We start from the raw sequence: 23,273 nt of genomic DNA on the forward strand, positions 1-23,273 counted from the left end.
CCAATCTGTCATTCGCGACAGGGATTAAAAAAAAAATAGACTTTTAAAAGAAGGACATATCAAAGTTCAATAAAAAATGTTAAAGCCAACTTTGATTAACTTTACCAATCCAGTTTTGGAATAACTAAACAAAAAAAAAAGGTGAAAAACTCACATAGCTTAATGATCAATAATTTAACACCAAAATATGTAATTGTGAAAAAATATTCATAAAAAAATTAAGGAAAAATTCATAAAACATCTGAGTTAATTATTAACCTAACTAACTTATTATTTAGAATATAAGTTGGAAATAACTTAACATTAAAAAAAAAACAAACAATAAAATTAAGAAAATAATAATCAAATCAAATGTCAAATAATAATTTTTTTAAAAAAATTCAATAAAGAATTGTCCTCTTGAAATGCGACTACACCACCCTTAATAAAGAATGATTAAGAGGTGTGATAAACAAATGAAAAGATGGAAAGTATGATTCAAAACGTACCAAAGATAAACAAAACGGTATGGTATTGATCAAATGAAAGGCCGGAGCTCCAGTGATACCAGTAGAGTGTCGATTAAGAGGTGGTGGTGGGTATTGAAGATGGAAGAGATTTATTAATTCAACGGCTCACAGATGGTGAAAGGCAGCAGACCACTATTTCAGTGGTTGGGATGGGTGGCGCTGTCAAAACAACTCTGGCTGCAAGGCTTAGAGCATGAAATTGTGAAGAGATATTTTGACTGCAGTGCTTGGATTACTGTCTCCCAGACTTATTCCATTGAAGACGTGATCAGAAACTTAATTAAGCAATTCTACCAAGGAATGAATGAAGGATGCAATTCCCACTGATCTTGTCGCCATGGGAAATGCTCAGCTTGCAGGTATTCTTGTGAAGTACCCAGAACAGTAAAGCTTCTGGATGATGTTTGCGATACAGATCGGAATAAAATGAAGACTTCATGAGTTTATATCCGGAACACGGAATAAGTAAATCCAGGATATCTCGGCTAGGACAGGAAATTTAAAATAATTTAAGATTTTAAATGAGAAGAAATTCATTCTATTTTGTTTTGTTTTTTAAAAGGATACAAGGTATACTGGTCAATGGAATATAATTTATATCCTTGATTTTAAAATAATAAAATACAAAAAAGGTGGTGGTTGAATTGTTAAAAAAAAAAAAAACACTTTGTTGCAAATATAATGTCAATTTTGGTTCTTATAATTTCAATTTTTTCAAAGCAAAAAAATCATTTTTTTTTTATTTTGCAAAGGTGAGCATAACCAAATATTGAGACTTTTCTTCGACATCTTAGGAACTTTACAGTACAAACAAGTGATTATTTTCGGTTCGGTTTAATTTTTATTTATAAAAATAATCAAATCAAAATTTTATAAAATACAAAAAATAAAATCGAAACCGGTTTAAACCGACCGGTTTTGATTCGGTTCAATTATTTTATATTAAAAACCAAAACCTAACCAACCAGTTTTGGTTCTGTTCGGTTTTAGTGTGGTTCGGTTATTTTATATTAAAAACAAAAAATTATATTGTTATTTGGGAGTTTTTTGGACTTTATAATGGGTTTGGTTTCGGTTCAGTTTGATTTTTTATTTTTTTGATTCGGTTCGATATTTTTATTTTAGACTTATATTCTAAAATATTTTTGATAAATTATTTATTCTAATTAACTTTTTGATTTTTTAACTCTCCTATATATATATATATATATTATTTCTTATTGAATATTAAATAATAGTTGAATAATAAATATTCATATAAATTTTTAAAATTTGATGGATAGTGTATAGATATATAAATTATTTATCTGATGAGTAATACAAAAGACATAAAAATGGAGAAACTCCATCTATTGTCATCCTTAAATTCTTTAGGCATTTTTAGTTATTTTCTTAATTTTAACAATAAAATTAATCTCAAATAATTAATTAATTAATCAATACCATGGACGTGGTTAAATTAGGGTAAGGGTTTAATTTAAGATTTAATACTAAAAATTAGTAGGCTTGATTAATTTCCCATGTTGTAATTAATCAACAAATGATTTAAAACCCTTCTACATTGAAAGATTCCTACGCTATGTTTTATTATCAAAATATCAAACCTCTATCTGCTTCCGACAATAAGAGTTGTTTTTTGTTGGGGTTAAGGAGCTGGTGAATCTCTGCCTTCCGATCTCATCTGGGCTTCACCGCCCTGTGGCCATTGAAATCCATGATCATCAGTGTCTCATGGACCCCTCTCAGCATCACACCACTCTTACCATCGATGATCATCAAGAAGATGATGAGTGGGGTATTTCTCACTCTCTTTGTTGTTTCTGTTTGCTTCCCGAGAAAGTTGGCAAGTTTGAATCTTTGTCTAACTTTCTGAATTGAGGTTATAATTGATATAAAAGGGTTGTTTAAGAAATGGGTTTTCTGTTTGTGAGTAATGCTAATTGGAATTTTAGTTTTTGAGTGGATTGGTGTTTAGGTTTTGACGATTTGTTATTGAATTTTGAATCTGGGGTTTAAATTGGAATTTGGTTATGTTTATGATCATGCTATTGTTTTTGTTTTTTGCCACATTACGTAGAATTTGTTCTGATTTGCTCATCTTGGTTACAATCCAAATTGGAGTAACTCTGTGTTTCTTGGAGATTTGAACTGGTGATATTGTGTTTCTAGCTAAATCAACAAGTTCATCCTCTGCCATCGCCGCTGCACCTAAAGTGTTTGGTTAGGCTTGACAAATTCTTACTATTTGTTATTGTGATTTATCATTACCCAAAATTTAATATTCCTAAACTATTTAATGATTGAATGGTCAAATTAAATACTAACAGTTTCTCTCTAGTATTTCCATGTGAAAGAAACAAGTATCTGTAAATAACTCCATGACACAATAAGGGTACAGTGCTAGAGTAAAAGTTGTTTCATCCATAATGGTAGATGCATTCATCGTCTGTGCTCTGTCTCGTGTGTAACGATTGTTGGTGCACTGATTTTAATGCAATAATCTTTGCTTTGGATGCGATGTCACTTTTATGATACTTGGTATTCTTTGTGATAATTTATCACAAGCTCACAATTGTTATTGCATCTAGTGCTTTGGCCATTCCAGTATTTGGGGTTGGCATCATTTGGTTTGACCGAACTACTCGATCACTCACCCTTTGCTTGAATAAGTTCTCTTTCATTTGTTTGCATCATGTCATCAGTCATTTGAGTGAAAGAGAGAAAATGTTGAGGTGGATGGGTCATGCTTGTTACTCGGAGGGCAGCTGTTCTCTTCAATTCTTATTTACATGCTTTTGTTCATCACAAGTAGTTGACCAATTTATTGTAGTGCAATTTCTGACAATTTTCGTTATACTTTTAGTGATGAAAATTTTTGGACTTTGATTTTGTGTTAGACACTGATGGATTTGTGATTCCTAGCTTGGGAATAGAAGATACATATCAAACTAAACCTGATGCTTCTGAAGTTGAAACCTTGAAACCTCCACCTCCAAAGGTATATGTTTCGTCACTCTCTTGAAACTTGAAAGAAAAGTAAATTCATGGTTGCAGAAGATCTGATCTGCCTGCTGATTAAAATCTTGCATTTCTGGATGTAAAAATGCTTTCTAGTTGTGTGACCTGTCCTGCTTTTTCCCAGGCTAAGATAGATCAGAACATTTACCTGGGACCTCACGGGGCCCCGCCTTCACAATCAAAGCAGCAAGAGTTGAACTCTTCTGGCCGTAAACAGCGGTTCAAGCACAAATTGAAGGAAGCTGATAAGAAGGTTAGCAGAACTGGGGGGGAGAACAAGGTGGAGAACTTGAGAGAGCTAGTGGGTGTTGGAAAAGTGACTGAAAATATTGCAAAGGGTTCTCCCAGTGATTGGCTAGATCCACATTGCAATGAGTCACAGTTTGAGAAGTGTCCCCAGTGAGTGGTTTAGTTGATGTCTACTATATTTACCTTGGTTGTTGGCACAACATCTATTTCAAGTTTTCTACATCTTTGGAGATCTGAATTTCCTGAGATCATGTACCTGACAGTAATCCTTCGTGTGAACTATTTGGCATTGATACTATTGCAGGAATATCATCATGGCAATTAAAATCAGCTATTCGAATGGAAGTTTTTACGATAATCTGCTTAGGCTTTTTAAGGCGCTCAGTTTTCTTATTTTTATTTACACCTTGGTTTTGCCAAACTAAAAAGGCAACAATCATTACTTTTCTTTTCATTCTCTCTCTCTCTCTCTCTCTCTCTCTCTTGTGCTAAAGAGAATGCAACATCATCTAGCTATGTAGTCCTAGATTGCACATGAATATAGAAGCATGATGTTACAGTTCGTTCTTATACTTTGTTCGAGCAAGTATCTGGGGGTTGCAGTCTAACCAAGTAACTTGAAACAGAGAATACATGCTCGTGGAAGAGCTAAAAAGGCCAAAAACAGAGAATACATTAAGTTCAACCGGCAAGATTCAATTCCTGGATAAGCAGTGTCATGACCTTGTGTACTTTTTCAGTTTTTTGTGCTTTTACTGATTTTTCTTTCATAAATCCCAAAAGTTCAACTGGCCCAGTTCAGTTTTGCATAGCTTTTGCACATCTCCTGCTCCTGGGAGGCCCTGAACTTCCAATCCATTAAGCGATCATAAATATTAAATAGCCGATCCTTTGCTTATTGTGTAGCAGACTGGTTGTGGAAAACATTACTCTGATACAAACAACATTTTAAGTTCTGAACTAACCCCGGTTGGTCGTGTCCGTGTGTTTTCTTTCTGGTTGTTTATGTTTTGCCATCTCCCAACAATTTTTTAGGCTGTCTAGAAACTGAAGCGAATGAGGAAACAATTCTCTTCAGTTAATACGAGTCTTCATTTTGTTTTTTCCTCCTCTGACTGGTAGTCACAGCACAATGCTTTTATATGGTTCTTTTCCTTGTTGCCTACTGCCATGGAGCAACATGAATTTGAGATGTTGTGGGGTTATTTGCTTGAATTTAAGGGTAAAAATGCTTTCGTACAGCTATGGTCGGGAAGCTTAATCTTCCTGGCTGCCAACCAATACGTTTGTATTGGTCATGTTTATCAGACCACATAGACACTCGTTTGAGTTCAAACAGCGAGGAGTGTTCAGGAGAACCTCTGACTTTCTAAGGATGGATTATATCTTAAGCGAATTATGGGTATGACCTAAAATCAGAAAGCCCACTCCCAAAGGTAAGTTTCATCAGGATTACTTTCTCTGAGTTTTTTTTTATGTTAAATATAGGAGTTTTTAAGTCTAGAACATGTCATCCATTATCAAGTTTAGCTTAACTATATCAAATAACTCGTTTTGAAAAAGAACAATAATTATTCTTTAATTTAAAAACAAATTAACCCATCGTTGTTTAAATTAATAAAAAAATTAAAAATAATTTTCTGATCAATTTTGGAACATAATAATAATAATTATTTAATTCTAGAATTAAGTCTAGAGCCAATGACAACATGCATATCCCAATAGCAACTACAACAAATCTTGCTCCATCGCCAACTCGGAGCTTCATCTTTTCTTAACCTAGTCTTCTAGTATATTTAAGCACCTACACATTTAAACAAATATGGGATCCACATCCAATATCAAATACCTAGTTATTTTACTTAGAAATAGAAAGATTGACCTCGATAACATAAATTAATACCTGAAGGTTTGGCTTATAAAGCCTTCATCTCGTCCTTCATAGTATATATTAAGGAACTTTTTGCAGCTGCGCTTCCAATGTTTGGTTTAACTGTAATGGAAGCATATGCCCTTCTAATCCTTTTTGGTCAGAGGATTAGCTGTAAAGGAAGCATATGCCCTTCTAATCCCTGCGTGCAACAAAGCTCAAAAAGAAAGAAAGAATAGGAAATGGAGCCGTTACCTGGTCCGGGGGTGATAGCTTGCTGGTGGAGGAAGAGCTGGCGGCTGGCACCGCTGTTCAGAGAGGATGCACGCCGCGGTGCTAGTTGTTGCGCCACTGCTGGAGCAAGCTGATGTTGCTACGCCTGGGATGATGAAGCTTTGCTGCTGCTATAACTGGGAAGAACCATCTTTGCTGCTGCTGTAGGAGGGCGGTCTTACAAGAAGTTACTGTTAATTGGTGCTATGTTGTTGCTGGCGTGGAGGAGCTACCAGCATGGAGAGGCTGGACGTTGCCACTGGCATTCACGTTGCTGAGCAGCTGGAACAGGAGAAGAAGAAATGCTGGAACTGGAGGACCACGGTGGAGGATGAAATTTACAATGACAGCTCGGTCACAGCTTGCTATGGTGGATGAAATTGCTGCGGCTGAAACTGGTGGACTGCTACTGGATTGGCTGGTGGTACGTTGGAAGGAGGAGTTCACGGTTGAATCAGCTAATATGTGTTGTCCTTGGTTGAAGCAGGAGTTGTAGATATTGCTATGGCATTGTTTTTGGCTGAAGCATGAGCTGTTGATGCTGGAGATTTATGCTGCTTCTCTCGTCCTTTGACGTTAGCAAATGGAGAATGGAGGCAAAAGGAGAGTGAGAGCATGGGGAGGGTTAGCAAAGATGTCGATCGGGCTGTTGGTGTTGTTGTTCTTCTCTTGGTTGCTGATTACGAAGCAGAAACTAGTGATCTGCTAGAAGAAGGCTGGTTTGATGAGAGGAGATGGTGAGGTCAGCTGGTGAAGTATAACAAAGCTCACAGTGAATACCCTGCCATGAACCATGTAGAAAACCGATCTCGGGGTTCTTCGTTTTAGCCCTTTAAAAGAGACGGAGGGATCTTTTTTTATCCCTTTCTTTTGCCCAAATATGGGTGTTGGATTAGTAGAGTGTGTGGCTAATGCTCCCCTCAAATTTCTCCCCTTTCCTCTCTTTTCTTCTCTAAATTTCTGCCCCCTCTTGCTTGCGTAACCACGTGATTTGTTTTTTTTTATATATTTTTAATTGCCTACTCCAAGTAAACTTGGTAAACAAGCAACCTACCAAAACAAATTCATGCTTCAACTTCTTTCTTTTCATATTTGCTTTCTTGAAAATTTTGATTTTTTTTTTATTTAGAATCTTTTTTGGAAAAGAGTAATTTTAATGTCGACTTAAAAGGTGCGTTAACAACTGAACGCATAGAAAAAAGACATTACAAGTGACACAAAAGCGTCCAAAATATATTTTTTGGATTTTTGTTGTTTTCTTGCTATTTTTGGTTTTTTTTCGAAAGTATATTAATAATTAGGTCAGAAATTGGATAGCGACAATAATTAAGTTGACTGAGGAGGTAATTTAATATTTTAATAATATAAAATAATATTTAAAAACTAAAAGTTGTTGGCAAATGCAACACAAATGTTTACTGCTGGGAGACGTTTATGTTCCTCGAGCGACGTGTAAGACATCTTTGAATGACCAAAAACCGCCTTCTACAATAATGTTGGAAGCGTCCTGACATTTTCTTCCTGATGGTAAGGCGCGTGTACATGATGGTGTGGTACTTAGGCTATGTTGAACTTTTTCTTTTCTTCTTTTTTTTTCTCTCATCCCCTTGGGTTATGTGCATGCCTTTTAAAAATATCAAATGTGTCTTGTTAGTTTGTATTTATATCAATTTTAGTCATATTTTTTTATTGCTATTTGTTTTACTTTTTATGCATTTGAAAGTTGATTTTGTTTTTTAATTTCGTCCCTCAATATTTAATTTTATTTAATTTTGTTTTTATCCAATTCGATCCTTCTTTTTATGTTCTTTCAATCATTTTCTTGATTTATTTTATTTTTTAATTTCATCCCTTCTTATTTTATTTCATTTATTTTTTATACCAGATTTGATCGTCATACTTTTTATTACTATTTGTTTTGTTTTTTTTTTAATTTTGGATGATTTAGAATTTTGCTTCGTGATTTTTTATGCTTGCCTTTTATAGGTTAATTTTGGTTTCATAACTTGGATCACGAGTTTTAAAAATTAGCCTCATTTGATTTTGGTCTTTTTATTTCAGTTATTTTTTAAAATTTTGTTTTTCAATTTCGTAATTCAATATTAGGTTATTGGGTCTTGAGCTTCATGATTGTTTTAGCTTTTCTTTCAATGAGGTTATCTTAATCTCATATCCTAAGTCATACATGAGTCAAATTAACCTAGGTTAGCTTGGATTTGTTTTGGCATTTTTTAAATTGATTGTTTTTCAGTTTTGCTTTTCATCATTTAGTATGTTTGAGAGTTGATCTCCATTATTTTATTCAATATTTTTGTAGGAGGTTTTCTAAATCTCATGATTAAGGCATGAATTTGGCATGCTGACTTGAGTTAGGTTTTTTTAAAAAAAAAATTGATTTTTTTTAATTTATCCTTCAGCATTTGATTTGCTAGTAATTTAGTTTTATTTTTTTGTTGTCAAATAAGATCGTTGAGACCTTTTAAGAATATTTAGAAGGTATTTTTTTCATAATATTGACAAGCGTTCATTTTTTTTCTATTAGTCAATATCTTTTTTTTAATCATTGTTGGCTTTTTTTTATAAACATATTATTAAATTAATTGTGATTATTGTTCTTGTTCTAATAAATGAATTTGGTCCCAAAATGTTTCTTGCTCTTTTAAAAACATTATCATCACCTTGGTATTATTTTTTAATGTTAGGAAAAAATTAAGTGTGAGTCACCCATCTAGTTTACTCTATTGAATAAAAGATATCTTTATGTTTGAGAACAATTCTCACATTTCACTCGCAACCAAGGAAGTTGGAACAATTAATGTTAGCTCAAAGGTCCTTAATCACCTATAAATTATTTATTTTGATGATAACAACATACTATTGCATTTAATGTGTATGTCAAAGTATTATCGCTGCACAAATTTTTCTACATCAAATTAATGATATGGACTCCTTGGATACAAACCTGACTTGAAGATTCTCAAGCTTATATCTTTATGTAAGCAAGTCTTTATAGGATTTAATTTTACATTAAAAAATAATTTTCATCATCCTAAAATATTTTATTGCTAAATTCCCATCTAAAAATATTTAAGTGCACATAATATTAAATAGTGAAAAAATAAACACCTCATGAAAGATTATTTCATAATAAATTTGGGTATTTATACTAAAATGAAGAGCATGATGTGTCAATTATCCTTCTCTAGGATGTGTCATGGGGGTAGGTTCTTCGTCATTTTTCAATTACATAAGTGAAATTAAAAGTGTAATTGGAATAATACTAGATGTGGGTATGCGTTATGCCATGGGGCCATATTATTTTTTTCATAAAAATTAATGTTTAAGTTCTGCAAGAGCATTTTGAAGAAAGAAGAAAAATATGTGATTCGATTTATAAACTGAATGTGTCAAATAAGTTGGTTTTATTTTAATTAAATAAAAAAACTAGCAACCCAAGTTAAATTGGGTAAAAGGGGGAAAAACAATATAGTTCAATTAATTAAATATGAAAAGATGAGATTGAGTAAAAAAAAAAGGACAAAAAAAAAAAACCAGCTCGAGTCAACCTGAGTTAACATGACAGACATGTAACCTAAGTAATAAAAGGCAAGTCAACTCAGGTTAGCTAATCAAACTTGCAGCTTAGGTCATGAGATCAAGATGACCCAATAGAGATAAATTGAAGAAAATCATAAAGCTCATTTAAAAATAACAATGTTGAGTGATGAAATCAGAAAAGATAATAAATAAATAAAACATAGATGCTAACCCACATTAACTCATTAGACTTAAAGCACCATATATGGAATAAAGTCTAATCCCCAACCAAATCAAATGTTAAAAGATAAAATCAGGGGGGGATCAATTATACAAAAGGATTGATGATCAAAATTGAAATAAAAAATAAATTAAAAGACAACTATGAATTTTTGATTGAATGGTGAAATTGAAAAGAAAAATCACTTTAACATAAGGACAAAAAACAAAATTAATAAGGACCAAATTAGAAACAATAATGTATTATAAATTTGGATTGAATGATAAAATTGAAAACAAATAAAAATTATACAAAAAGTTCAATAAAAGAAATTATAATATATCAGAATAAGGACCAAATTGGAAAAAAAATAATATATCACAAATTGAGATTGAAGGATAAATTAAGAACAAATAAAACTTTTACAAAAGAGCAAAAAACAAAGATAAGAAATATAAAGAATAAGGACCGACTTTGAAATATCAATAAATAAAAGGATAACTCTGAAATCATGGATGACCAAAGTGATCTTCAAGGAGAGGATAGAGAAAAGAGGAAAAAAAAGCCACTCTAGCAACACAGTAAAATGATGTTTTTTTATCATTAAGAAGAGCCACATGCACTGCTAAAAGATTGTCGGTGCCTCTAATATGTTGGCACATATGTTACATGCACTAACAACTTTTTCATTTTAATATTATTTTATGTTTATTAAAAAGTCAAATTGCCTTTAACCAACTTGATACGAACAAAAAACCAAGTTGAAAAAAATAAAAAAAACCCCTAAATACAAGCTTTAAAATTTTGCTTATAAAGTTAATTGAGTCATTTTATTGTGTTTAAAAAAGTGAAATGATGAAAAAGCCTCTACATGAAAGTCTTAAGAGTTTTGCTTTTAAGGGTAAACTAGTAATTCCACTATACTTAAAAAAATAGAAAAGATAATTATACCCTTGATCAATATGATAATGACCATTGGTTTTATTAAAAGGGCAAAACAACAAATAAAAAAAATGTATAAATGGCCAAAATCTTTTTGCTTTTTGTTTTAGATTTTTTATTATTTAATCAAAATACCTATTACCTTTTTGTTTAAAGGTTTGACTCCTACCAATTTGGCTAAATTAATAATCTTCAATTATATATAAAAAAAGGGGGAAAATCTCATTAAAAGATTCTTTAATGGGCTAGGACTCCATCTAATTTGATTAAATTAGAAGTTATTTCAATGAATTAAATTTTATTTGATTACATAGAAACTAACTTGCAATTGCATCTCATCTAACTCCTATATTAGTTAGGGAGGCAACACTTATTATATACATCTCATGTATCTCTTAACCTTTACATGCAGCATTGTTGAGCTAGGAGTTATCTTAATAAGCCCAACAATCTATTTAAACTCGATCCATTAAATGATATATAATATCTAGTACTACTCGTATATTTAATGTAGTTGTGAACTTGAATTATCTCAACAAGTTAATGACGAGCAATTACTTATATTTTGTAAACCTTAATGAATTGTAAATGAGCTTAATATTGTTTAACTAGCATTCAAATATAATTTTATTACACTATTTAGCTAATCATTTAGCATGCATAATCATAAACTAATCAACACATACAAACTAGGTTTTCAAGTTTGATCATGAACAATTTTAGCACTAAAATCCTCAAAACATAAAGGAAATTAGTAGGCCAAACCTAGGGAATTTCATGTACTCGACTACCTTGTTAAGAGCTCTTATTAGGTTGAATCCATCCTTCGGAATCTCCATCTTCTTTCTTGATTACAAATCTTTAACTCCTTGCTCCATTGCCAACTCAGAGCTTCACCTCTCCTTAACCCATAATAGTTATTAAACCCGGCCCGGCCCGGCAGGTCGACCCGGGACCCGGTCGACCTGGGGGCTGGACCGGTCCAGGTTTGTCAAAAAACCAGTCAGTGTAACGACCCGGTCAAACCCGATCGACTCGGCGGGTCAACCCGTGATTCAGGCGAGACCCGACCAAGACCCGGTGTGTTTTTTTTTTTTTTCAAATGTGGGATTTGAAATCCATTAGTATATATACTCTATGTTCTCAAGAAAAAAATTATGTTTTTTCAATGTGGGATAAAAAAATTTTGGTTTAAATATTTCAACTTGAAAGGATAACATAGTATCAACCCATTAGTATATATACTCCATGTTCACAAGAAAAAAACAATGTTTTTTCAATGTGGGATTGGAAGTTAGTATATATACTCTATATTCCCAAGAAAAAAGTTGTTTTTTTTCAATGTGGAATTGGAAACCCATTAGTATATATACTCTATGTTCCCAAGAAAAAAAACTATGTTTTTTCAATGTGGGATTTGAAACTCATTAGTATATATACTCTATGTTCTCAAGAAAAAAGTTATCTTTTTTCAATGTGGGATTTGAAACCCATTAGTATATATACTCTATGTTCACAAGAAAAAAACTATGTTTTTTTAATGTGGGATAATAAACTTTTTTGGTTTAAATACTTTAACTTAAAAGCTTAACATAATATCTTTTTAATGTGGAATAAATATTTTTTTAAAAATATTCTTTTAAACTTCATTATTTACAATATGTATAGCCTATATTTACATGGATTTTTTTCTTAATTTTTTCATATAAATATTAAAATTTTAATTTTTTTTAATTTTTCCGGGTTGACCCGAGTTGACCCGGGTTGGCCCATGAAACCCGGGACCCCGCCCCTTGGCCGAGTCATCCCTCAAGCCAGGTTTAATAACTAGGCCTTAACCTAGTCTTTTACTATCTAAAGCATAACAACTTTATTGTTTATGTTGATGTCTAGTCTCAACAATGCTATAATTAAGGACATTTAATAATGTTATCCATAATGTATGAAATATATTAATTATAATAAGCTTACAAGATTAAAGAATGACGTAGCAATTTCATTAAATAATTCTACTACATTTACACCTACAAGCTAATATATTGGCTCCTAGGTCATAACACTTTTATTATTATATCTTTCAACTATGCTTTCTTTACTTAACATGTCTATTGATTTAGTAAAAAATAAACCATGGTTAGTTTAGAATAAGTGGCATGGCATGCTTTTTTTTTTTCCAGTAAAATAATGAGTTATACAAAAATAAAAAAAAACTTAAAATTTTAAAATTTAAATAAAAGAATCAATTTCTTATTCATATTTCTCAATAAAATAATAATTTTACATAATTTTTATTTATTTAACTATATAATATTTTAAAATTTCTTAAAATAATTTTTATATTTTTTATTTAATTATAATTTTCTAAAGAAATTATTTATTTATAATTCTTATTAAAATTTTATTTATTTATTTATTTATTTATAATTGTTTTTGTTTCTAAATAAAATTATAACTCTAAATTAATTTTAAACATGTGTCAACTTACAAGCATGCCATATATCTAATTATAGTTTTGTTATTTGTTTTACCAAAAAACTTATTAAACTAAAAAAAAATTAAAAAACATAATAAATCAAAGCAATAATATTGCCAAAAATACTAAAATATATGGGGGTGATGACACTATTTATGTGAATGATTTTTTTTTCATTTGGATCATCAGGCTTTTTATTTGCAATTTAATCCTTTTAGATTACATTAACATGATTTTATACCTTACTACTTCTTTTAATTTGCATTCTATCACATATACAAAGTGTCAAGAAATAATTTCGTGGTGAATAATATCTCATTTGGTGTTGGCATGAAAAGCTTAAATTTGCTCTTAAATTTCAGTTTAGCTATTGTTTGGTTATTATTATACGATCGGTTTATATTTTGATCTCAAATTTTATTTTTTATTTTTACATTTTCATCTCTCAATATTGTATGAGAAAAGAGAAAGTGGTTGAACATCGATATTTTAGCCACCAAAAAAACTGTTCATGATATTAATAGATTTATCTTTTGAAGGGGAGTTCAATGGATGTGATGTTACCCTCAAACCATGCCGGGAAAAACAGATGGATCCTTAAAGTTTTATTGGATTTATATTAATTTTAGTTCTTAGAGAGATTAAAGATTATTTTGGAGTTAAAAACAAGTTGAAAGTGGATTTTTGAGATCTTAAAACTTGGACTCTAATTTTGATTATCGAAAAATATTGTAAAGGACAAGAAGTCAGCTACCACATTGAAAAATAATATTTAAAATAAAATAAATATAAATTTGTAAAATAAAAAGGATAGCCAGATTAAATACAACTATTTTTTTTTCTTTGTATAAAAAACATTACTTTTTTAGTTATTATTTAATAACCAGGAATAATATTTTTTCTTGATTATTGGTTTATATATTTTTAAATTTATTTTGTGAAATATAAACAATATCCTTTTATTTTTCAATTAAAAAAGTTATTATGATGTTAATATTACGTTAAGAATTAATTTAAATCGACGTAGTGCAGGTGAAGATTAAACAAAATGGATATAGGAGGTGGCGTAGTGTTACGACTCCATGTAGCCTCTACAGGAGAGTGTGAGTACTTGTCACTGTCACTCGAAGACAAATGCGCTTTTCTTTTGCCCATAGTGTTTTATGCTTGGACCCCACCAACACAATACGCCAATCCTGAGAGGGCGAATATAAAATCAGGACCGTTAAAATACCAGATACTGAAATAAAAGAATCAGAGTCGTCCATCAATTCCCCAGTCTCCCCACATCTGCAGTTTCATCCTAGGTGGCGTTCAACTGCATTTTAAATCCGGATTTCGAGTCCGAACTATAAAAATAGACACCCACCTCATAACTAGGAAATCGAAGCTCAAAAAAGAAAAAAGAAAAAAGAAAAAAGAAAAAAGAAATTATGTTCACAAAGTCAGAGAGTGGAGTTTAGTGCTTCTTCTTTAAGCTCAGTATCAAATCAACATATTAGAGTAAGTTTCTATTTTGATAGCTCTTTTTGTCTTAATTATGCTTCAATTTCATGTTTTTTATGTAGAATTGTGGTTCAATTTGTTGTTTGTTGTTGTATGAGTGTGCGTTTTTAGTGCTGTTTAGTTTTTTTCTTTTTTTTAGTGTTTGTTTTGGTGAAATTTCACTCTTGATTTTTGGGTTTTGTCCTGGCATGCAATTAACTTTGCATGTTGCGTTTGGTTGCTGTGAAAGTGCTGGAAATTATGGGAAATTCTTGATGTTTTAATTTAGGTTTTTTTATTTTTATTTTTAAGACTAGGCTCACTTGGGAGCTTGAGTTTTGGATTTATTTATTTTTGCTTAATTGAGCTTAAGAAAGTAACTTTGGCTCAATTTAAACTTCCTTGTAAAAAAACGATACGACGAGTAGATTTAGAGATCTGATTTTTTATCTATTTTTTTCTTTAGGTTTCCTGTGGTTTTTGTGCAAGCAAACTTACGATTTTTTTTTGTTGTAAATCTTGTGTTTCGGGTTTTCTCTAAATTGTGTGAAGTTTAGTACTTCCGCAATCCCCTGGCTTGTTTTTCCTCTGGAGGAAAGTAGCTTTTATTCTTTCAATTTGAGCATTTTGTGTACTTTTTTTTAAAATGGGAGTTTAACCATTGGGCTACATGATGATTCATGTTTCAAGATCCCCTATGTGCATATGAACTTGTTTTTTTTTTGGTTTTCTTCACGTGTTACTTGTTAATTGTGACCTTCTTCTAATTGAATGTGATTTTCTTTTTTCCCTGAATACAGCCTTTTGTTGTCCAAGCAAAACAAATGGGCAAGGAAGAAAATGAGACCAAAGTTCCAGAGGTAGCAGCAAATGGGACTAGTGCACCTGAGAAAGAGAAGTCCAATGAAGTTATGACGGAAAAAAGAGAGGAAAATAATGGAGTAAAAGAAATGGAAGAAGAACAAAATGATAGCGAGAACGCTGAGACAGATAAGATGGATGAAGGCCCCAAGGTGACTGAAGAAAAGGAAAGCAAAGAGAAAGAAGATAAGGAAGAAGGAAGAACTGAAGCAATGGAAGAAGAAACTGAACCCATAGTAGATGAAGAGATGAAAGAAAAGGAGAAGGAAACCAAAGAAGATGTGGAGGAGAAGGTTGATGGATCCAATGAGGAAGAAGAGGTGGAGGAGGAAAAAACCGAAGAAGAGGTGGAGGAGATGGTTGAAAGATCCAAGGAGGAAGAAAAAAAGTTGGAGGAAGGGAAACGGTCAAAGCAACGTGGGAAAGGGAAGAGTGATGGGAGGAAAGCTGAAAAGAAGAAGAAGGTAGTGGAAGAAAAGAAGGAGCCAGAGCCGAGGACCCCTGCTTTCGATAGGCCACAGCGTGAACGCAAATCTGTTGAAAGGCTGGTGGCAACTATTGACAAAGATGCTGTCAAAGAATTCCAGATTGAAAAGGTGTTTTTTTACTCCATTTTCAGTGTGTAAATCTTGTTTTGTATGTCATGTGGTGATTTAAATTATTCTTGGTTTATGCTGAAAAATGCAGGGCCAAGGCATCCCGCTGAAAGATATACCTAATGGTATGGTTCATCTTTTAATTTTCTATCCCTATCTCTCTTGAATATCAATTTTGATGCTGTCAGGCTATTGTTTTGCTTTTGCCTGTGCTCCTTTTGTTGTTGCGGCAGCTATATGTAAATTATAGAGCTCATTGATTATATATAATGCACGGGTGGCAGGACTGGGGGGTTAAAGTATGGAAATTTCATTACTGCTCCCATAATTCAGGATTTTTTTACCGGTGTTAGAAGCAATTCAATTGAAGAATTGATGTGGCATCACATTCTGTGTTTCTTGTAAGTGTAGTTCAGAACAGTTTCAAGTGTTCGTGGACTTCACTGGGATAAAGCTTTTAAAAGGTCTTCTTTTTCCAAATCTTGAGGTTCTTGCCAACAAATAGATCAAATGAAAACGGATCTTGAAAGTATTTACTGTGCAATATTGATTATATTGCACCTAGCATATCTAATTTCTTTTAATATGGTGTTCATCCTATTTGGACTGCTGGCCTTTCCTTTGTAATATTCAGAAGTCAGAAGTGCTTGTTTTATTTTTGTTGTCGTCTATACGCTTGTTATGGACACTTTAATTGATGTATGTAGTCTAAATTACTGTGTCTAGTTGTCCTGGTTTCTTATTGATCTTCCTTTTAGAGGGTTGTAAGATGATTGTATGATTTCTCCAATTTTCATTATTGCTCCTGTATTATTAGCTAGAAATTGATTTGCAGGTATAGTTTTTTTAAAGATGGTTGAAGAAATAAATAGTTAGTTCGATTATGTAATAAATTGTTGGTTTTTGTGCTTGTGAAAAACTCTGGATAGTTGTTATGCTGTCTTGTAATATATGCACTTTAAATGACCAAACCAGAGTTAATTGGAAAGCTACTCTCCCCCATGCATGACGTTCTGGATCATATGATCCAGAATGTGGTGCGTTCACGATCCAGTTCACCAAAAGTTGCAGCCCGGCATTTTTTTTTAGGATGGTTGAAGAATAAGGAAATTCATCTATTTAGTACATTCTTTTGTCATCTTGTACTTTCTCATTCACCCTCCCTCTTGGTTTAGCCTTGTGAGTTTTGTGGTACTCCTTTTCCTTTCTGCATGTATCGATTTTGTCTTTTTTGAAATAGTTGCTACCATGTCTTCGAGGATGGTTGATGAAGAAGAGAGTATCTTGTTCAAGGATCTTCCTTTTTATAATGGCTGTATTGAACATATCCATGCAGAGCTATGGGTGATGTAAATGACCTCTGAAAATGTTTTGTCTACAGTGGCGTTCAAGTTATCAAGAAGGAAGATTGATGATACATTAAAACTGCTTCACACAATTCTTTTTGGAAGGAGAGGAAAGGTAATCAGTTTCTGTTTACTTTTTATTTGCTCTTGTTATGTTATTGTCTTTCTCACGTTGTCTCTTGTAATTGATATTGAGGATGCTGAACACAAATATAAACTTGGTTGATCTTCATTGTTTGTGAGATGGAACGACCGGGGTTTATTGTAATCCAATCTTTGCTTTATGCAATTTCAGTTCCTTGCTTTTGCAGGCATTGCAGATCAAGAGTAACATATCCCGGTTCTCTGGTTTTGTGTGGCATCAAAATGAGGTGAGAAAGATCATTTTGTGATGAAGATGAGTTTTTGTTATTTCTACAAGTACTAATTTTAGATTAAGAATGTTAAGAAGGTTTCAATTAGTTTTTATCTGTCATTTATTGTTTGGTTTCATGTACAAAGTTAGTCTTTTGAAACAATTATCATTATTTTCTTCTATAATTATTACAGGAGAAACAAAAGAGTAAAGTGAAAGAAAAATTTGACAAGTGCAATAAAGAGAAGTTGTTGGAATTTTGCGATTTTCTTGACATACCAATTACCAAGGCTACTACAAAGAAGGTGAGTTGATCAACTAATTTTGTGTGTTAGGTTTCAGCTCGTGTTCCAAGGATTGAGTTTTGCACTATGTTTTCTGATCTTCTCTCTAGCTGTGAAAATTATTTTCCTGTTATAGTTATCCAGAATTTGTGAGGAAATCAGTTAATTCAGAGGTTTAAACTGCTTCCTTGATGCTGTACAAGGGGAAGGGATTTATCCAAGTTATTTCTAACTTTGTTAATTGTATATTTTTGTTAATATGTAATCTGATTAACTTTGTAATTCTCATTAATTAGAAAATCATGGTTTAGCCCAGTGAGGTCTAGGTTTTTTAATCAACACTGCTTCTGTCTCTGTGCACATGAGCACGCACATAAACAATCTAGCATTATGGGTGAACCTACAATCCTACTGCTTGTGGGATGCATTGGTGTTGATTGCACAAACACCACTGTAGTTTCTCTCTTGCACAGGAGGCCTATCCCTAAATGTCAGGGCACGCTTTTTTCTGTGAAGTTCAGTTAAATATGCTACTACAATGGTCTTAAATTGTAAACACAGGAAGATATTGTTATGAAGCTGATAGACTTTTTGGTGGCTCCCTGTGCGACAACCACTGAGTTATTTGCTGAAAAAGAGAAGGTTTGTGGACTTTTATCCTCCATTCCTATGAAGTTTAGATGTTGCAAATTAAACTCATTTGCTTTGGCATCTATTTGAGTTTTGATGTTCATTTGGATTTGTCCCTTAGGAAAAAACAAGCAAAAAGCGCAAGAGAGTGGCCAAAAGTTCATCCTTTGGGAGCACACCATCAAAACGTTCAGCTAAGGTATAATTTCTTTTGTTAACATCATAATCATGTTTTTTGATTCAATGTTATACACATAAAGATGCTCCATAAAATTTGGTGTCATGTCGCATATTCTATGATACCATTGCATATTATTAGCCTTTTGGATAAAAACCTGATGTGAATTTTGTATGTTCTGCTTGTGATAGCCTTCTGCTGAAAAGCTGTTGAAAGCTAGATTAATAACAGTACATGTTTGCTGTTTGTGCAATTCTACTGCTTTAGAAGAATCTGATAGGTCACAGGATTTTACAACAGTCTCTCCCTTTGTGCATCTAGAGTGTTTGCATTATTCCCCTTTTAAAAGGATTTGGGTTGTTTTGCAGAGTCGAGGAAAAGCTGATGATGATTCAAAGAGAAGAGATAAAAAGAGTACAGCAGACACAGAAGACGAGTCAGAAGAAGAGAAAGATGAGGAAGATGAAGAAGAAGAAGAAGAAGAAGAACAGGAACAAGAAAACGTAGAAGAGGAAAATGAAAATGGTGCTTTAGATAAATCTGATGCTGAAATCTCTGAACATTCTGAAAGCGAGGAGAAAAAAGAATCTGAAGAAGAATCCGAAGAAGACACTGGAAAACGCAAAAAGAGGTCAGCTGCATCATCTAGAAAAAAAGCATCTTCTGGAAAAGCTAAAACCAGAATCTCAGTGTCTGGTAAGTCCAGTCCACCAGTGAAAAGAACACCTAAAAAATCCTCATCAAAGCACCCTCATTCTGATGAGGATAGTGATGCAAGTCCAAAGGTTTCCTCAAGTAAGAAGAAAACTGAAAAAGTATCAAAGGAGAAGCCCTTGACTCCAAAGAAATCTGCCTCCAAGGAGAAAATGGGTAACTTTGTTTTCTGTTTGGTCCATGGTTTTAAATTGAGGTATCGCAGGCATAAAATAATGGATGCAGCTGTAACTGTTGCAAATCTTTTAGCAACTCTTAGAAAAATTTTATGATTTTACTAAACAAGCTCAATAACAACACTTCTAATGGTTCTCACTTGCTTATTATCATAGTAAAATAATACATCACAACTTAAAGTTGTGCAGAATATTCATCTCCATATAATTTAAAAAATTAGTTTAGTCATAACAAGATCCTTGTCTGATACAAGGGTAACAAAAACCCAAAAAAATAAAAATAAATCAACGTTCAAGTTAATAAAAATCTCAATATATTAGTAAAACATAAGATACTAACCAAAAGTTTTGATAATCATTTAAAAATAATATCAAAGCCACTTAGATCTGCAGTAATCTAATAAATCAATACCATAAAATGTTGTAATTACTAAATATTTGCAAGTTAAATATCAACAATTTTTTGTAAGTAATGTAAAAGAGTTGTGATATTACATCTACCATCCAAACTTAAAGTTAGATATTCACTTTCAGAAAAAGCAATGAAAATTTTACATTTAATTTTGGTCCAATTATGTGTTTTTTAAGAATTTGTTGTGGCTAAGTAGAAAAGTTGTGAAAGATGAAAAGATCAAATAAATGAAAATAATAGGTAAGGAAACATGTGAAAATGGAAATAATAGGCAGAAAATAGTGGCCTTGATGCTGTTGTTCTTGTGAAATGGCTAGGGTAATAGATTGTAAAAAATCCATTAAATAAAGGCTATTACATAATGTAATGGCCTTTTTTAGAACCGTGATTTTGTTAGTCAATTCTTCTCATTTGGAAATGTATTGTTATTGTTTATTTGGTCAGAAGATGATAACATCTAAAAATGCTATAATTCACTATTTGAATTCATCATAGAAGTTTCTTTGAATTTAATCATGACTATTGTATTATTGTGAAATTGAAACGGAATTCTATTGTTTTCCTTTTCGTTGACATATTATTTTTTTTCTTGACTTTAAGGTAAAAAAGGTGGAAAAGAGAGGGAAAAGGCTAGAGTTAAAGAGGACAAATTGACGCCAAGTGATGATGAGCTTAGAGATGCAATATGCAAAATTCTGAAGGAGGTTGATTTCAATACGGTAAGATCTGTCATCATTGCTGCCTTTGGTGGTAATAGGCTAATAAACTGTTAGAAAGGAGGCCATAAATGCAGCATGCTGGATACATGTCATTGCCATCATGGTTGTTAAAACCATGTTCCAAATCATGAAAGTGTATGTATTAATGCATCAAACACCAAAAAAAAGAGCTAACTTGGCTAAAAATCAGCCATGAGCAAAATCGTTTGTGAGTTGCTTGCTAACTCGTTGAGCTCAATGAGTTATAGGCTGGTTTTAATGAGTTCCTTTTTAGCCCATTTCCATGGTGATTGAGCAACTTTTTAAAGCCTGCACATATCTGTTTGCCTACTCTGCACTGTTTTAATGGCCACATATATAATCCCACATGGATGGCAACCTTTTTTCTCAGGCAAGACCCTTTTTGTCATCCTTATCTTTAACACTCATGCTCCTAAGATATATATGAAAGGAAAGGGTACTAATCATTTGCTCCTATGCTTAACTTAAGAAATACATATAATCTTCTGTTTTTTTCCTTGGGTTTAATGAGTACGTTGTTTATGGTAAAATCTCGACTTTGTAAAATACTTAATATTTTTTTCTCCCCGGGTCATGTAAGTGCTGCTGTTAATTATTTATTGAATGAAACATGATGCATGAGTTAATCACTTATCTGCGTCGAACTTTGGCGGTTCTTTCTTTTCAGGACAGATTCTATGTTCATCAAAAAATTAATAGTCTGTATGAACTTTGGATTTAACCAAGTATTAAGCATTTCTTTGGTAACCATGTAGTCAAAATTTGTTGAGAGCTTTTGTGTTTATTTTTGCATTTATTATTATTAGGCCTTTATGTAGTAGGTAAACTCTTGCATTTTCACGATCAGTTTTACTATCCTAGTCATTCAGACCTAAAACAATCCAAGTGAAAAAAACAATTTTGACAACCTAGATTGCCATGATGATTTTATGGCCCTACTTTTACATAATCACTTAAAAAAAGGTGTTGTAAGCAGCTCCTAAATTACCCCCAAGGTCCTTAGAATGGAATTATTTGATCATTTCTTATGATGATAAAATGATAAATTATGTCTGTGTTTCCCATTCGGCTTTTTCTTTAGCATCATCAATTACATAAGTTCCATGTGTTTGCAGTCTCTTGAAATTGTACAATTTTTTACCTGTAATTTTAAATCTGGCACTTCAAGAATCTGCAAATCATTTAGATCAATTAAGGCTGGTAAAATGGAGCAGTGACTGATTATGTTCTGTTGCTTTGAAAAATTGCTAAATTGTTTAAAAGAAAGAATCTAGCTATTGTATTTGTTCTTAGCGATCAAACTTGGTGACTATCATTTTCTTCAAAGAAATCTGATTGAATTATAATGTCATTTTCTTCATCTCTTTATTTTAGTATCTAATAATTTGTACTTGACTAATCTTTAATTTTTTATTTGCAGGCAACTTTCACCGACATTCTAAAGCTACTTGGTATATATTTTTTACCATAGTTGGTTAGAGAAAAGTGTGGTTCTTATCTGGGAAAATACCTTGACAAACATTCATGTGACAAACTGGCATGGCCTGTAAAGTGCAGGCCATCTATGTTTCAAGTAAATAAACAAGATGACCATACTCCTGATTCTCTAGTTGTGACCAACCATGCCTACTTCAACCTAAAATTGATCGACAAAATGACTGGATAATATACAATTGTACCTCAATTCTCTACAAGCAGAGTGATTGTTATGGTCCATATGTAAGAAAGATCTGCATCTTGATTGACTGTATGTCAGTCAAGGTTTTTTCCTTAATTATGAGATTTCTTAAGATGGACAGACCTTCAAACGAAATAGCAACATTTGTCTTAAATTTTGATTTTTTTTTTTTAATTTAGAGAGATCGTGTTTGTATATTGTATTTTATTCGTGGTACCTGAAAGTAATCTGGCCGATTTGCAGCCCGGCGATTTGCTACTGATCTCACACCAAGAAAATCATCTATAAAGCTTATGATCCAAGATGAGCTCACCAAACTAGCGGATGATGCTGATGAGGAAGATGGAGAAGGTGATGCTGAGAAAGATGAAACCCAGTCTACTGGTCAAGAGGTTGAAGCCTGAAACATGTAACATGACTGTCTGGAAATAGTGTAGCCTTGTCTTCTATGTTTTTATTTCCACTCGAACGTAAATGCACTGTTTGTTCTGTTAGGATATCCAGCTGTAGTTCATTGTTAGTGTTCAATTAGCTGGCAAGAAGACAAGCATTTACTAGAAACCAGAGAAGGTGAGACAAGTCATGCTTTGGTGTATGACTTGGGCTTCCCATGTACACATTAACTTTAAATTGTAGTTTTTCCTCCTCCTTAAAATTAACTTACCCTTGTACTTGATATTACACCTAAATTATGTGAGGTCAGTTGTGACAGGATATTATTTCTCAA

General features: G+C 32.5%; 2 protein-coding genes across 2 annotated transcripts; both read left to right on the forward strand.

Annotated features, from left to right (window-relative positions):
* Positions 1 to 2,037: 2,037 nt before the first annotated feature.
* LOC7485111 (uncharacterized) lies at positions 2,038 to 4,134 on the forward strand. Its single transcript, XM_002298828.4, has 3 exons — positions 2,038 to 2,304; positions 3,407 to 3,507; positions 3,652 to 4,134. Exons 1-3 carry the CDS (start codon positions 2,241 to 2,243, stop codon positions 3,928 to 3,930), a joined length of 444 nt encoding a protein of 147 aa, XP_002298864.2. The 5' UTR covers positions 2,038 to 2,240; the 3' UTR covers positions 3,931 to 4,134.
* A 10,285-nt stretch (positions 4,135 to 14,419) lies between these two features.
* LOC18095375 (DEK domain-containing chromatin-associated protein 3) lies at positions 14,420 to 23,273 on the forward strand. Its single transcript, XM_024605332.2, has 12 exons — positions 14,420 to 14,594; positions 15,377 to 16,033; positions 16,125 to 16,158; positions 17,415 to 17,494; positions 17,691 to 17,750; positions 17,929 to 18,039; positions 18,580 to 18,660; positions 18,770 to 18,847; positions 19,195 to 19,696; positions 20,729 to 20,847; positions 22,289 to 22,319; positions 22,790 to 23,273. The coding sequence occupies exons 2-12, from the start codon at positions 15,401 to 15,403 to the stop codon at positions 22,948 to 22,950; spliced, it is 1,890 nt and encodes a 629-aa protein (XP_024461100.1). The 5' UTR covers positions 14,420 to 14,594; positions 15,377 to 15,400; the 3' UTR covers positions 22,951 to 23,273.

The sequence above is a fragment of the Populus trichocarpa genome, chromosome 1 (genome assembly GCF_000002775.5).
Source record: "Populus trichocarpa isolate Nisqually-1 chromosome 1, P.trichocarpa_v4.1, whole genome shotgun sequence".
Lineage (NCBI taxonomy): Eukaryota > Viridiplantae > Streptophyta > Magnoliopsida > Malpighiales > Salicaceae > Populus > Populus trichocarpa.